General features: G+C 42.4%; 1 protein-coding gene across 1 annotated transcript in view; it reads right to left on the reverse strand.

Annotated features, from left to right (window-relative positions):
- CILP2 (cartilage intermediate layer protein 2) overlaps positions 1 to 15,689 on the reverse strand; it is a 37,881-nt gene extending 22,192 nt beyond the window's left edge. Inside the window, exon 1 of the mRNA XM_075280451.1 lies at positions 15,566 to 15,689. Within this exon, the coding sequence (XP_075136552.1) occupies positions 15,566 to 15,626 (61 nt within the window). The 5' untranslated portion in view covers positions 15,627 to 15,689. The remainder of the gene's footprint in view (positions 1 to 15,565) is intronic.
- Positions 15,690 to 15,706: the final 17 nt, after the last annotated feature.

A 15,706-nucleotide genomic window follows, 5' to 3' on the forward strand; every position in this document is an offset into this window, starting at 1 on the left:
TTCCTTTCGTTTACCCATCCCTCCAGCACAATTGGTCTTAAAGGGATTCTACCATTAAAATAAAAAATTTTCTTGTTCACACATAGAAATAGCCTTAAGAAAGGCTATTCTTCTCCTACCTTTAGATGTCTTCTCTGCGCCGCTGTTCGGTAGAAATCCCGGTTTTCGTATGTAGTCAAATGAGTTCTCTCGCAGCACTGGGGTGGCCCCAGCGCTCAAACAGCACTGGGGGTGTCCCCAATGCTGTGAGAAAAATCTCCAGCACCACCTCCATCTTCTGCAGGAACGGCCTCTCTGCTTGTCTTCTTCCGGAGCTAGGTTCAAACTTCTAGGTCTCAGGCAGAGCAGACTGCGCATGCCTGTGGCCACAAGAAAAATGGCTGCTTACACAATAAGTAAATGGCTATTTTCTTGTGGCCTGTGGGCATGCCGGCGCATGCCCAGAACATTTGTACAGTCCCTGCAAAGTGAATGGGATTCTAGTGAATTCATTCATCCATACATTGCAGAAAAATATTCAAAGTGGAAATGCTGTGATTTCCAAAACCATTGCGTTTTTGCAGCATGTCAATTATACCTACGGAAACGGTTTATCAATAGGTATAATTGATGCAGAAAGTCCAGTAAGGAAAACTCTGTGGACTTTCTGTGAAAAGTGTGGGAAAAAGCTATGCGGTTTCTGCCACGGTTTTTCTGCGATGCCTTTTCACTGTGGTCCATATGTGGGACCTTTGCCTAAAGAAGTTTATGCCATGAGAAATATTTATCCTCTATCCATAAAGTCAGGCTGAATTTGCAGCAAAAGGGAAAAAAACCCTTCCTCAAGATCAGTGAGGATCTCAATGGTCAGACCCCCACCATCTGGTATTTATCCTCTATCCTCAGTATAGAAGATTAATACACTTCAAAGTATTACTTGCATTCACAGTTACATAGCATTAATGCTTACTTGTGTAAGCTGGTGACCCAGGGGGAACAGAAGGACTCCAGCAGGAAGCAGGACTAGACCAGGTCTTCAGTAGTTGGGGTGAGAGCAAGGAGCTCACATGAGTTTTACAGCAAACTGGTGCTGGGTAGATCAGAAGTTTTGCCCACTCCACTTGGGTTGTGTCAGGTCACTCCACTGCTGAGTTGAACAGGCTGACGGCAGGAATAGAGTCATACACAATGCTGGCGGAGTCAGAAAGCAAGGATGAGTCACAATCCAGGAGATGGAGCAGCCCTAATGGAAGTCAGTGCTGCTGATGAGTGAGTGTGCGGCGCTGTGCTGCAGCAGTACCTGCCTACACACTGCTGAGCACCCTTCATGCCTACCAGGACTGATCCCGCTCAGCATGTTTTTAAAGCGGCCTGTCGTGAGCTGGTTTAGGTTAACAAAATAGTGTACCAAAATGCTGCCCCCTAGGTTTCCATGAGTAGCGCAGCCGGAGGCAGCTGCCTCATGCTGCCTCATTGAAGGTGCACCCTTGTTCCTGAGCATAACATGCCTCCTAACAGAAGTCAAGGTCAAGCTCTAGCAGAAGTCAAGGTCAAGTATCTGGAGAGGAAGCCGAGCCTCACTCACACCAAGGGGACCAGATCTTGAGAAAGGTATCATGCATTCTACCAACTGATCAACTCCTCAAATCTCATTATTTGGTTGACTTTGTCTATCCAGATCTGGATGGGAGGCGTGATAGACTGTAATCAGAACAGGGGTATAACTACCTTAGCTGCCTCTGCCAAATGGGTATCAAAATCTAGCTTAGAGGATCTCATGTTTTGACTGTGGCTGGAAAGAAGAACCCATTCCGGGGATAGAGTGACCTGGCTCTCCTATAATATTTGTACATGGGTTTGAACTTGGGTCCAGAAGGGTGTGATCTTTTCACATGACCATCAGATATGGGACAAGTCAAAGACTTTCCAGCTGCTCCCTTCTTCTTCTACAACCATGTGCATCCTTCTGTGTCTTCTTCTGTCGAGACTACTCTGAACAGGTATCAAACGCGTAAGTGATGCCGGTACAGAGCTACTGAGCATGCTCAGTATGCTCTGTACTCCGTAGAACTACACGAGCGTACTGTGCATGTGCAGTACTCTCATGTAGAGGCCACAGAAAAATGGCCATCAAGACATGTGCAGTCGAGTGAACGCAGTCTCGCTGGAAGAAGATGCAGGAGGACGTGCGCGGCTGTAGAAGAAGAAGGATGTCGATGGAGAGTCTTCGGGCAGCACAGGGGACACCCCCTGTGCTGTTTAAGCGTAGGGGGACTGCCCCCTGTGCTGTCTGGAGACTCATTTACATACAGAGATAACCAAGAATATCACTGCATTAGCAGCGCAGAGAAGAATTCTAAAGGTAGGGGAAGAATAGCCTTTCTTAAGGCTATTCTGACGTGGTAGTACTGAAAAAAGGGATTCTAATGATAGAATCCCTTTACGTTATATGCAGTCTCATTCTTCTCTCTGCCTGCCTTAATCTGTGCCATCCATTTTGTGGATATCTGTTTTGAAATCCATTGGAAGATTGATGTGCCTTGCTGAACTGTGTCAGTAAAGAAACATGAGTTACAAGCAACTTAACTCACTGTCTCATGAGTTCTTTAATCCTGCATCTCACCATAAAGGGCACCCCAACCATCATCAGGAGACATTACCAAAGGGAGTACTCAGGGTCCTACTACCACCAACTTCCACATTGCAAGCCTTCTCTTCACTGCATCTTCCCTGAGGAGTGCAAGAGGATTCGGTAGAGATCACTTTAACCAGCATAAACCTAACCATGAAAGATTGCTACTCCTCTAAGTTGCTGCATATGACAGACAATTTAGCATTGTACATCGTATTTTGCAGTATATGGGCACAGAATCCATAACGGTTTTCTCATTCAATATGTTAAAGTCATGCATATGATTAAACAATATTTTAAATTAGTTGCTCTCTCTAAAATGATTTAACCTCTGAAGACATGACATTTCTCCTGAAGTATAGCAAAATCTGTCAAGTGCAGGAAAACGTAAAATGTCATGCAGATTAAACCAGAAGATGTACAAGAAGATGTAAATGTAAGAAACTCTGTATTTATGTATTACATATTACACTTAGCTATTAATGCTTCATTTTTATGTTGTTTGGAATATGGCTTCACTTGTATTCTCCAATATTATGTAATGTTTTAGATTAACCTTCCCAAATTACTTCAGCTTTTCCAGGGGTGTAATTCAAATTTTTTCACAACTGGTTTTGTAGGGAGATGGAAGGATCCTCTAAAGACCTCCTACTCTGCTCTGCTCCTATCCACTCTTCACACAGCCGTCTCCCAGATTTCTCCCATGCATCCCCCATACTCTGGAAGTCCTTACCAAGACACATAAGACTGACCCCCACAATCACAGGCTTCAAGAGGGCCCTGAAGACTCAACTATTCAGGAAGGCCTACAACCTCCAATAACACTACAGACTCCACATCGCCATCTGAACAGTCTCTCCCCTCACCTTCTGTCTCTATCCCTCTTCCGTCATACAATCGTACAATCGTAAGCCCTTGCAGGCAGGGCCCTCTATCCCACTGTGCTTGTCAATGGCGCTTTATAAATAATTAAATAAATAAATAATCATAATAAAAAAGGGAGGTCATCAGCATGCAAAGCAGGGAAAGTGGTAGAAAACTGCCCAAATTTTAGGTCTCTCCACAGTACCTCTTGTTACTCATGAAGTTCCATGTCTCCTAATGTAAATTATGTCCCCTAATTTTAAATGAGTTATCCACCTCTGAAATATTGATACCTATCTTTAGGAAGAAGAAGGAGGAGCAGGAAGGGCCATGGATCAAGGAGGTAAGTGCTGTGCAAAAAATTAGATTTTATTCTGCAGTTTCTAAGCTGTTGGGCTAATTATGGCCCGTAGCCGACAAGTCTGTGGCTTGCTGCTCTACCAATTTCAGGCCCCATTGGGTGGAGAGGCTGCATTCGGACACCGGCAGTTACCTTTAAAAACCAATTTAAATGAATGGGTTTTAAAGCTGACCGCCAGCAAGCCATCCCCTGTCCAATTACCCTAGGGTTTAGGATGGAAACCCCAAAGTGGACAGCAGCCATAGTGTGAACGCCCCCTGACACACAACCGACACAGAAGAAAGACAACAACAGGAGGAAAAGAGGGCAGAAAGGAAAAAAAACACCCTGTCCTCTTTTTAACACTAAGTTGTCCCAATCACGATACCATTTTGGTGGATGTACCCATTCAATTGCCTTAAACTGTAGGCATTCTACTCAGCCCTGATGTTTTTCATGTATATGTTTGGAAATTAATTGGCATGTCTTGATTAGAGATGGGCAAACCTCTTAAGATTAGTTTCATCCTCAGGTTAGGTGGTTTCGGTCCCAAGTTCTTTTTGGGTCAAACAAGTTTGGTATGATTTTGGCTAAAAAAAATCAAATTTTTAGTTCTCTTAGGCAAATACAGTCAAGGTTATGTCAATGTCAAAGTAACATTAGTATACTCTTCCATGACATCATGCCACAAGGTCACCGCTGAGGCTCAATTACATGCCCAATTCAGCAGCCATTTCAGTTCATCCAAGACAAATCTGCATTTGTTTGGTTTTGTAAAAACCATACAATTTGGAATTTTTTGGTTGAACCCAGCTTGGTCTGAACAGATTCACCCATTCACCAAAGCAATTATTACACAGACAGATTAGTGCTGGAATTCAGTAAACATAGATAGGACAGGTTCATAGATAGTGACTCAACTTTGTGCTGCTCCTTACACAGACAGTTAAGCTTTTCATTGTCAATAATATAACATTGTCCGACAATATTACACTAGAGCAGGGGTACTCACACTTTTTCAGCATGTGAGCTCCTTTATAAACTGACCAAGGCAAAAGATCTACTACCCACTTCTTGTGGGTGGGTCCGGGGCAGGCCTGTGGGCGGGCTCGGGGCGGGCATGAGGGCAGGTCATGTCTGTGGGCGGGGCCAGTCATGTGGGTGGGGTCGGGCGGAGCGTGAGAGCAGGAGACAGCGGCGTTCTGTGGCCGCCCAGGAATCCCCGGTGTCTGCTTGTTCACAGCGCAGGCTGAGAGTTATCTCTGGACACTGGCAGGCTGGGGCTGCGGCCTACCTAGACTGTACCTATAGTCCTGCAGATAACATGGTATTTTCAGCCAATAGATTAGAGCACTGGATGGAGCTGGCACAATTTGCAATGGAAGTTTTATCTTGTCTGGCCTCAAGTGTTATGACCAAGAGAGTGTTCAGTGCTGCCTAATACCTGAAAGGATAATACTGTCCTCAGGTACCATGGAAAAAATTACTTTTATCAAATGAATCAGGCATTGATCCATGAGGATTTTCAAACACCTCTGGCTGATGCCTCTGAATAGTGGTGTCACCATTTCCCTTTATCATAATCTTCCATTTACTGTACTGTGGCTACCCCTAAATCGCTGCCACCACACAGGCAGACATGTCCTGTAGCCTGGCTGATCATATTATGCCCTGATGGACTGCCATATATGTTGCCACAGCTGTCCATTGCCAGCCACCACTGCCACCAATTAGACGGACGTGTTCTGAGGCCTGGTTCATTATATTATGCCCTGCTGTACTGGCAGAAAAGTTTCCACAGCTTCCTGGTCTACCACCACTCAACCAGAAATGTCCTGCAGCCTGGACCATCATGTGCCATTATAGCACTCTATTTGTGTCACAGTGTTGGTATATTAAAAAACAAAACAAACAAAAAAAACAATTATGATTTCACTTCTGCTTCCATCCTGGGATAATTTTTGGTGGCTTATTATTTTGAAAGCCATTTCTTCATCACTTTTCAAGTGGCTCACAGCCACAAATTTGTCTCCCCAATAACAATACTCCTGTAGCAACCACAGGCAAGCTTTTTAAATGTTAAAAGTTATTTTATTTTATTTTTAAAATGTTATTTTGACACAACTTCAGCTATGTTTGCCTTAGGCCTCATTCACAACAGCGTTTCAATTTCGTCTGGGGGAGTCCACATGGGGAACCCCCAAACGGAATACAAACGCATTTGCAAGCGCTGTGCTGCAAAAGCACGTGGACTCAATAGACAATAATGGGGTCCGTGTACTTGCCGCTTGCTGCCCGCACAAATCATGTGGACAGGAAAGTAGATGGTAAACTACTTTCCTGTCTGCATGATTCATGCGGAGATCTGGTGGTAAGCAACTTTCTGTTACCACAAACTGCTAGACTGAGGCACAGTGACCTGTGATAAGCCAGAGCTGTACCAAGTATGAGGGTGACCAGACAGTGGTGGAAACCAACAGGGAATACATTAGGGAAAGCTGAAAAACAATAATAGAGTACATGAAACACATAGAGAAGACTTATAAAACACCTAGAGTCACAAAGACAATTAAAATAGGCGCACTCTGGGATGCTGCATAAATGCCTTATAACAGTACTCCTACTTCTAAATGGGCTTTGAATGTTAAGTGCTGCACTTAAGGCATGTATACTAAGAATGTTAGGAGTAGATCTGGGATCTCCAATCTATCCCTAGCACTTGTGTGTGCCTTTAAGTGCTGTTTGTGTCCCCCCCCCCCCCAAACCTTTATTAGTGCACATCCGCTTCTCATGAACCAGTGGCTATTCAGTTCTCCTGGCAGTAATTGTTTACCTTGTGCCTGTAGAAACTTCTTTGTTTGACCTATTGGCACTGTTAACCCCTTAAGGACGCAGGGTAGTTTGGACCTTAAGGCTCAGACCCTGTTTTAAAAAACGTCAAATATGACGTTTTTTACTTTATGTGAGGATAGCTTCATAATGCATTTACCTATCCAGCTGATTGTTTTTTCGTGACACATTGTACTTTATGTTGGTGGTAAATTTTGGTCATTATACTTTGCGTTTCTTTGTTAAAAAAAAGGACAATATACTGAAAATTTCATAATATTATCAATTTTGAAAGTTTCTGTTATTCTCGTAAAACACAGACAGTCCTATCACACAAAATTCTTCCTAATTAACATTTCCCATATGTCTACTTTATATTGGCATTGTTTCTTCAATGTCCTTTTACTTTTCTAGGAAGTTAGAAGGCTTATAACTTTAGTAGCAAATTGTCAGATTTTCAAGAAAATTTCAAGATTTTGTTTTCTAGGTACTTATTTAGTTGTGAAGTGACTTTGAGGGGCCTATATAATAGAAAACTCCCATTAATGACCCCATTTCTGAAACTGCAGTCTTCAAACTATTCAAAATTGTACAGTCATGGCCAAAAGTTTTGAGAAAGACATAAATATGATATTTTCACATGATCTGCTGCCCTCTCGTTTTTATGTGTGTTTGTCAGATGTTTTTATCACATACAGAAATATAATTGCAATCATATTATGAGTAACAAAAGCTTATATTGACAGTTAGAATGAGTTAATGCCGCAAGTCAATATTTGCAGTGTTGACCCTTCTTCTTCAGGACCTCTGCAATTCTCCCTGGCATGCTCTCAATCAACTTCTGGACCAAATCCTGACTGATAGCAGTCCATTCTTGCACAATCAATGCTTGCATTTTGTCAGAATTTGTAGGTTTTTGTTTCTCCACCCGTCTCTGATTGACCACAAGTTCTCAATGGGATTAAGATCTGGGGAGTTTCCAGGTCATGGACCCAAAATCTCTATGTTTTGTTCACTGAGCCATTTAGTTCTCACCTTTGCTTTATGGCAAGGTGCTCCATCATGCTGGAAAAGGCATTGTTGATGGTCAAACTGCTCTTGGACGGTTGGGAGAAGTTGATCTTGGAGGACATTGTGGTACCATTCTTTATTCATGGCTGTGTTTTTAGGCAAGACTGTGAGAGAGCCGGTTCCCTTGGCTGAGAAGCAACCCCATACATGAATGGTTTCAGGATGCTTTACAGTTGGCATGAGACAAGACTGGTGGTAGCGCTCACCTCATCTTCTCCGAATAAGCTGTTTTCCAGATGTCCCAAACAATCGAAAAGGGGATTCATCAGAGAAAATGACTTTACCCCAGTCCTCAGCAGTCCACTCCCTGTACCTTTTGCAGAATATCAGTCTGTCCCTGATGTTTTTTCTGGAGAGAAGTGGCTTCTTTGCTGCCCTCCTTGAGACCAGGACTTGCTCCAAGAGTCTCCGCCTCACAGTGCATGCAGCTGCACTCACACCTGCTTTCTGCCATTCCTGAGCAAGCTCTGCACTGCTGGTAGCCCGATCCCGCAGCTGAAACACTATTAAGAGACGGTCCTGGCACTTGCTGGTCTTTCTTTGGCGCCCTGGAGCCTTTTTGTCAACAATGGAACCTCTCTCCTTGAAGTTCTTGATGATGCAATAGATTGTTGACTGAGGTGCAATCTTTCTAGCTGCGATACTCTTCCCTGTTAGGCCATTTTTGTGCAGTGCAATGATGACTGCACGTGTTTCTTTAGAGATAACCATGGTTAACAGAAGAGAAACAATTATGCCAAGCACCAGCCTTACTTAATCATGACAGATTGATCTCCAGCCCTGTCCTCATCAACACCCACACCTGTGTTAATGGAGCAATCACTGAAACAATGTTAGCTGGTCCTTTTAAGGCAGGGCTGCAATGATGTTGAAATGTGTTTTGGGGGATAAAGTTCATTTTCTAGGTAAATATTGACTTTGCAAGTAATTGCTGTTAAGCTGACTCTTTATAACATTCTGGAGTATATGCAAATTGCCATTAGGAAAACTGAAGCAGTAGACTTTGTAAAAATTAATATTTGTATCATTCTCAAAACTTTTGGCCATGACTGTATATAGGAACTTTGTTAACCCTTTAGGTGTCCCACAGGAATTAATGTACAATGAAGGTGAAATTTACAAATGTCACTTTTTTATGCACATTTTCCATTTTAAACCACATTTTTCTGTAACAAAGAAGGGGTTAACAGCAAAACATACCATAACATTTATTACTCTGTTTCTCAAGTTTGTAGAAATATCCCGCTCGCACCGCTTATATATTCCCCTCCTGACGCAACCAAATTTGTTCTAATGATTTGGCGAGTTTTGGCTTTTTTTGTCTTCACATTAGTCAAGCTATATTTTTTTATTTTTGTTGTGACATGGCCATATGAGTGCTTGTATTTTTCCAGGATATGATGCATTTTGTAATTTTTGGGTGCCTATAACTTATTGACTATTTTTTATTAACTCTTTTTTGTTGGATAAAAAAAACAAACATCAATTCTGGCATTGCATTTTACTTTTTAAATGTTTTTCCGCACAGCGTACAGCAGCCCGGGGTCACAATCTTGCCGTGGGGGGTGCCATGGAGGTCGGTATGTTGCGCAACTCTTTAGATGCTATGGGCATGTTTGTCCGTGACATCTGAAGAGTTAAAACTGCCGATCGAAGCGGAGCTCCGACCGGAGACTGTATGGGGCAGCTCGTCCCGGCTCTCGGCAGTGTAACACAACCGGGTGCCGGGAGTAATGTCGCAGGCGCAGAAGCTGTGCCCGCGACATTACAGGTCAGCAATAGTACTGAGCTGAGCATTAACATAACATTTGCAGGTCAGTGCTATTACTAACTTGAGCGTCTCTGCCAATTCTGCTCCTGTTCTTCTATCCGTTACGACCCTGCTTACCTTCTAGACTCCTCTCCATTGACTCTCTCTTTGTACTGCGCTGACCTCACATTGTCAAACTGGATTGCTGACCATTCTTCTGTCTGACACTCCTGTACTGCGCTGACCTTACGTTGCCGAACCAGATTGTTGATGCTCCTGCACTGCATTGACCTCCTGTTGCTGACCAGACCAACGACCACGTGACCATCTCTGCCAACTTGTCTGGAACCTGCTCCTCCCCTGCTTCTGCTGACATCTTCAGGCCTTCTTTCGGCCCCAGTTCTGCTCTGGTAAGTTACCTATCTTCTGGGTTTGATGACATTTATGGTGCACCCAGTGCACTGTGTTCTCACACTTGTTGCTAACTCTGGTCGAAGGAATCTGTCAAGTCCATCCCCACCACTAGGGGCTCTGGTGAAAACCTGTTTTTGGAGCTACCTAGTCAGCCCAAAGTTCAGTGTGTTTGCTTATAACAAAGAAAAGCTGTTCCTGGCATCTATGAACCATATTCTTCTTCTAGTTTAAGGGTGGTGACACCATGTCCTATACCATGTCCTGTCCTGGTCGGCGGCAGTTATGTTCTTTCTTCAACTCTTCTGTGTCCGAAGGAATACAATGGTGAAGGAATACAATGGTGAAGCAAGGAGTATTTGTCTTTTTATATTAAACTTTGGGGGCAGCTGGAGTGCGACATCAAACTGAGGGTAGCTGGAGGGGACATTAAACTGTGGGAAACTGGAGTGAAACATTAAACTGAGGCAGCTGGAGAGGAACTTTTTGTCTTGTGAAAGTTGGGAGGTATACCTGGATGTAGTTATAACTGCACTCTGTGCTGTAACCACAAGTGCTTTCCCATATAAGTAGATGAGACTCATTCTAGGTTATTTCTCATTGTGGGTGATGACACACTATATACCTAGATGTAATTATAACTGCACTCAGTTCAGGGGTCACAAGAGCTTGACACCATACCTCCCAACTTTTAAAGGATAGCATGAGGGACAAAATGTGTGGTGTGTGGGGCAACATGGTGGCTCAGTGGTTAGCACTGCAGCCTTGCAGCACTGTAATCCTGGGTTTGAATCCCGTCAGGAACCACATCTGTTAGGAGTTTGCATGTTCTCCCCATGTTTGCATGGATTTCCTCCCATTCTACAAAAAGACATACTGATAGGGAAAAACAAATCTACATTGTGATCCCTATATGGGGCTCACAATCTACATTAAAAAAAAAAAAAGAAGTGTGGTGCTCTATGTGTGCCACAGCAAATTTAGCTCCACCCATTCTCACCCATCCCTTTGTACACCCACACACTATAATGCTCCCACAGTCAATCTAACATTATAACAGTCCCCTCCAATTGCACCACAATATGAAGTCCCTATCCTTTAAACTGAGGCAGCTGGAGGGGGACATTAAACTGGGGCAACTAAAGGCAGACACATCCCAGTCCAGCTATGCCCATGGTTTAATGTCCTTCTTCAGTTGCCCCAGTTTAATGTCACCCTCCATTTGCTCCCCTTTCATGTCCACTTCTCCATCTGTCCCTAGTTTAATGTCACCCTCTCTATCTGTCCCCAGTTTAATGTCCCCCTTCATTTGCCACCAATTTAATGTCCCCCTTCATCTGCTCCCAGTTTAATGCCCCCTCCATCATACCCCAGTTTATTTGCTACCCTACATCTGCCCCCAGCTTAATGTCCCCATCATCTGTCCACAGTTTAATTGCCCTCCTGCATCTTCCCCTATTTTAATGCCCCCTTTGTCTGCCCCCAGTTTAATTGCTCCCCTACACCTGCCACTATTTTAATGTCCCACTTCATCTTCCCCCAGTTTAATTGCCCCCCTTCATCTGCCACCAGTTTAATGTTCCCTTTATCTCTCCACAGTCTAATGATCCTCCTAAAGTTTAACATAATAAAAACACTGATACTCACCTCTCCTCGCTCTCCTGCTTCTCTGTCTTTTCTCCTGGAGTGCAAAGAGCTGCTCGCGTAATGTGAATGACGTCATTACATCATACCTACAGCTCCTACGGCCTGCTCTGGCCTTTGCTCTAAGGGGAACAGTGGTGAGACAGGAGCTGTCCACATACGGCTCCTGCTTCACCATTGTATTCAATTCATCTGCATCCTCTCCAGATGCAGATGAGTTTAATCCTGGACATAACTCACGCTGCCCGAACCACACAACAGGATCTGGAATCCAGGATGGTTAGGAGGTATGAGTGACACAATGACTAATTCCATACTATATACTGTAATACTGGGTGGTGACACACTATGTATCTGAATGTAGTTACAACTGCACACAGTTCAGGGGTCACAGGAGCTTTCCCTTATAAATAAGTGACACAATGATTCATTTCAGACTGGAACTGAGTGCATCTAGGTAAGTAATGATAGTCTAGAATTACCCCCATAAAAAGTACTGTGTAACCCCAGCTGTTTTGACTGAAAAGAACAACAGAACTGTATTACAAAAATGCAATGGAACTGCAACAAGAAACACAACAGACTGCACGGTGTGAGTTCAACCGAAGGTCTAAGATCCCATGCACATGATCGAGTGTGCATTCGAAGTGAGGCCAATTTGGAGTGACATTCGAGTGTCATCCAAGTGCATTCTGTAATGCACTTACCTATATGAGTGCTTCCAATCTGTTCTGTTCCGATGACATGGAACAGGATAGGACCTTCTCTGTTTTCTTTGGAATCGAACTGACGCACCCTCGGATGGCACACTCAGACATGTGCATGGAGCCTTATTTACATGTCAGTGTTTTGGTCAGTGATGTGACCCAAAAACAGTCGAGGAGTCTACACAGTGGTATAATGGAAATATTTGTTCCTGTTATATTTTCAACCTGTTCCTGGTTTTGTCTCACGATGATGCAAATAAATGAACAAAATACTGACATTTGAGGCTGGGTTTGCTTAGTACATTTTTGCACATAAACTGTGTGCGCATTATAAGAAAAAAAACATGTGTGGATTTTAAATAGGCAGCATGTTTTTATCTAAGAACGCATGCATTTTTTAGCACAAATGCTAATAAATAGAGATGAGCGAGTACTGTTCGGATCAGCCGATCCGAACAGCACGCTCCATAGAAATGAATGGATGCACCTGGTACTTCCACTTTGACGGCGGCCGGCCGCTTAACCCTCCGCGTGCCGGCTACGCCCATTCATTTCTATGCGTGCCTGCTGTTCGGATCGGCTGATCCGAACAGTACTCGCTCATCTCTACTAATAAACCCTGCCTGGATAACGCCTAATGATGCTTTTTATGTCATCTGATCATTATTACTACATACAAGGCATTTAAACACGTGGCCAAAATTGCTGGTACCCCTCGTTTAATGAAAGAAAAACCCACAATGGTCACAGAAATAACTTGAATCTGACAAAAGTAATAATAAATAAAAATTCTATGAAAATGAAGAAATGAAAGTCAGACATTGCTCAATAGGATTTAAGTCAGGGCTCATAGAAGGCCACTTCAGAAGAGTCCAATGTTTTCCTCTTAGCCATTCTTGGGTATTTTTAGCTGTGTATTTTGGGTCATCATTATCCTGTTGCAAAACCCATGACCTGTGACTGAGACCAAGCTTTCTGACACTGGGCAGCACATTTCTCTCTAGAATCCCTTGATAGTCTTGAGATTTCATTGTACCCTGCACAGATTCAAGACACCCTGTGCCAGATGCAGCAAAGCAACCCCAGAAAATAACAGAGCCTCCTCCAGTTTCACAGTAGGGACAGTGTTTTTTTTTTTCAAGATATGCTTCATTTTTCCATCTGTGAACATAGAGCTGATGTGTCTTGGCAAAAAGTTTGATTCTTGTCTCTTCTGTCCATAGGCCATTCTCCCTGAAGCTTTGTGGCTTGTCAAAAACTTTTATATATTATTACTTTTGTCAGATTCATGTTATTTCTGTGACCATTGTGGGTTTTTCTAACATTAAACGAGAGATACCGACAATTATGTCCACGTGTATAAATGACTCACTTTTATTTACCTCTTTTATTGCTCCTTATATACTCTTATAGTAAATCTATTAGTTCAGCAGGGTGAATAGTGTTAATAACAGTGAAGTATAAGGAATTCATATGTTATATATTTTTTATAGGCTCACAGTTACAGGATTAGGTAAGCACTATATAAAGTGTGGAACTAATAACAAGGACTTAATTTTATGTAATTCACTTTCCACATGCAATCTAATTATTTTCTTCACTGGTGTTATAAATCCGCATGATGCCAGCAGCTTGCTAAAGGTCAAAAATTATATTATTCCAAACTATTCTCTCCTCCTTATATACAGGTAGCCAAAAAGGAAAGGAAAAAGGAAAAACAGATGTTGCACTGACAAAATCAGTCGCATATAATAAAAGTGAGAATAAATAAAAGTGAGCTGATGACTTTAGTTCTAAGCAAAATCTCTATTCTACTGTATATTACTAGTGTTATTAGTAGTAGTTTATTCTTAACATAATAATACAATATTACACTATTATGTACAGATGTTTAACTTGACGTTTAATACAATAACAACATTGTGGCACGGAATGTTAACTCAATGGTTTCAGAGGCTTTTGTTCCCTTCTATGAAATGATTTCCTGGTGTAGAAAGTCACAATAAGGCACTTGGGAAACGCCACAGCAAAAAAACACAGCATTTTACTGTCCATGCAAAGTGGATGGGGTTCTGGCTAATTCCAGCCACACATTGCAGAAAAATGTCCATAGTGGAAATGCTGCGATTTCAAAAACCATTGCATTTTTGTAAATCGCAGCATGTCATATCTACGGAAACGCTGGCGTTTTCATTATGAAGGAGAACTCTGTGGACTTTCTGTGAAAAGTGATGTGGAAAAAAATGAGATGTGTTTCTGCCATGGTCTTATCCACTGCGCTTTTTGGCTGCAGCTCACTACCTGGGGCCTTAGCCTTAATCCTACTACATCTGTATATATACACACCGTAGACATATTACACGTTTTTAATCCCATAGGCACGTGCTGTGTTTCCTACACCAATAAAAATGACCAAGGGTATGTTCACACTACCGTTATTTATTGTCCGTTGCTCTAATCTGTCATGTTTTTCACTTTTCTGAACACATTGCTTTTTCTTCTATTACAAAGTTATACAAACATGTTAGAAGATATTCCATCATGTTGTATATATTAGAATCAATGTGAATGGACACAGATGGACGGGACTTGTCTGTATACGTTGCTCAGCTATATTTAATGTCTGTATACTAATAATGGTAGTGTGAACCCACAAAGAGACTGAGGGCACATGTTGTTTTTTGCTGCAGATTTTGCTGCTGTTTTTCGAGACAAAGTCAACAGTGGCTTAGAAAGAGATAGAAAGAAAGCGCTTACACCTATTTCTTCTGCTAAATCCACTCCTGCTTTTGGTTTTAAAACTCCCAACAAAAAAAGCTTTCTATAACATGCAGTCTCAGCCTATACACTGATCAGTTGTTTCAGAAATGGTATGCACTAAGGATCAGTGCACACAGAGTTTTTGGCGCTGATTTTAAAAAAAAAAAAAGCCTCCCAATAGAACTTTATTGGGAGGCTTTTTGGAGGCTGATTTTGAGGCAGATTTTGCGTCAAAATCAGCGCCAAAAAACTCTGTGTGCACTGACTCTAAGAGTGCATTCACACTGAGTTTTGTGGTGCTGTACAAAAAGACTCTCATTGAATTCAAAAACAACTACACTGAACATACAGAGATCTTGTAAGGTGCAGCTTGTTTTTTTGTTTGTTTGTTTTTTTGTCAAATGTAAGCATTTCTATTTTAATTTGCTATTCACAGATTTTTCTGTTTCTTGCCTACTGTGTAGAGCAAGGCAATCCTGCACTACATGTGATATATAGTAGATCTTTCTGGGGTTGAGTGGGTGTGAGAAAGATCAAAAAGAAATTGAAAAAAGAATAACATGTTTTATTCTACTTACCAAAAGTAGCTGAGATATTCACAAGCACAGCGAGCAGCAGAACAGGATGGTAGGCTGGCATGTCTGCCCTTCATAACACACATGGACCTGGATCTACTTCTCTGTCTGAGACTGAACAGGTAATGTCATCTTAGAGCAAGC

Source organism: Leptodactylus fuscus, chromosome 1, assembly GCF_031893055.1.
Source record: "Leptodactylus fuscus isolate aLepFus1 chromosome 1, aLepFus1.hap2, whole genome shotgun sequence".
Lineage (NCBI taxonomy): Eukaryota > Metazoa > Chordata > Amphibia > Anura > Leptodactylidae > Leptodactylus > Leptodactylus fuscus.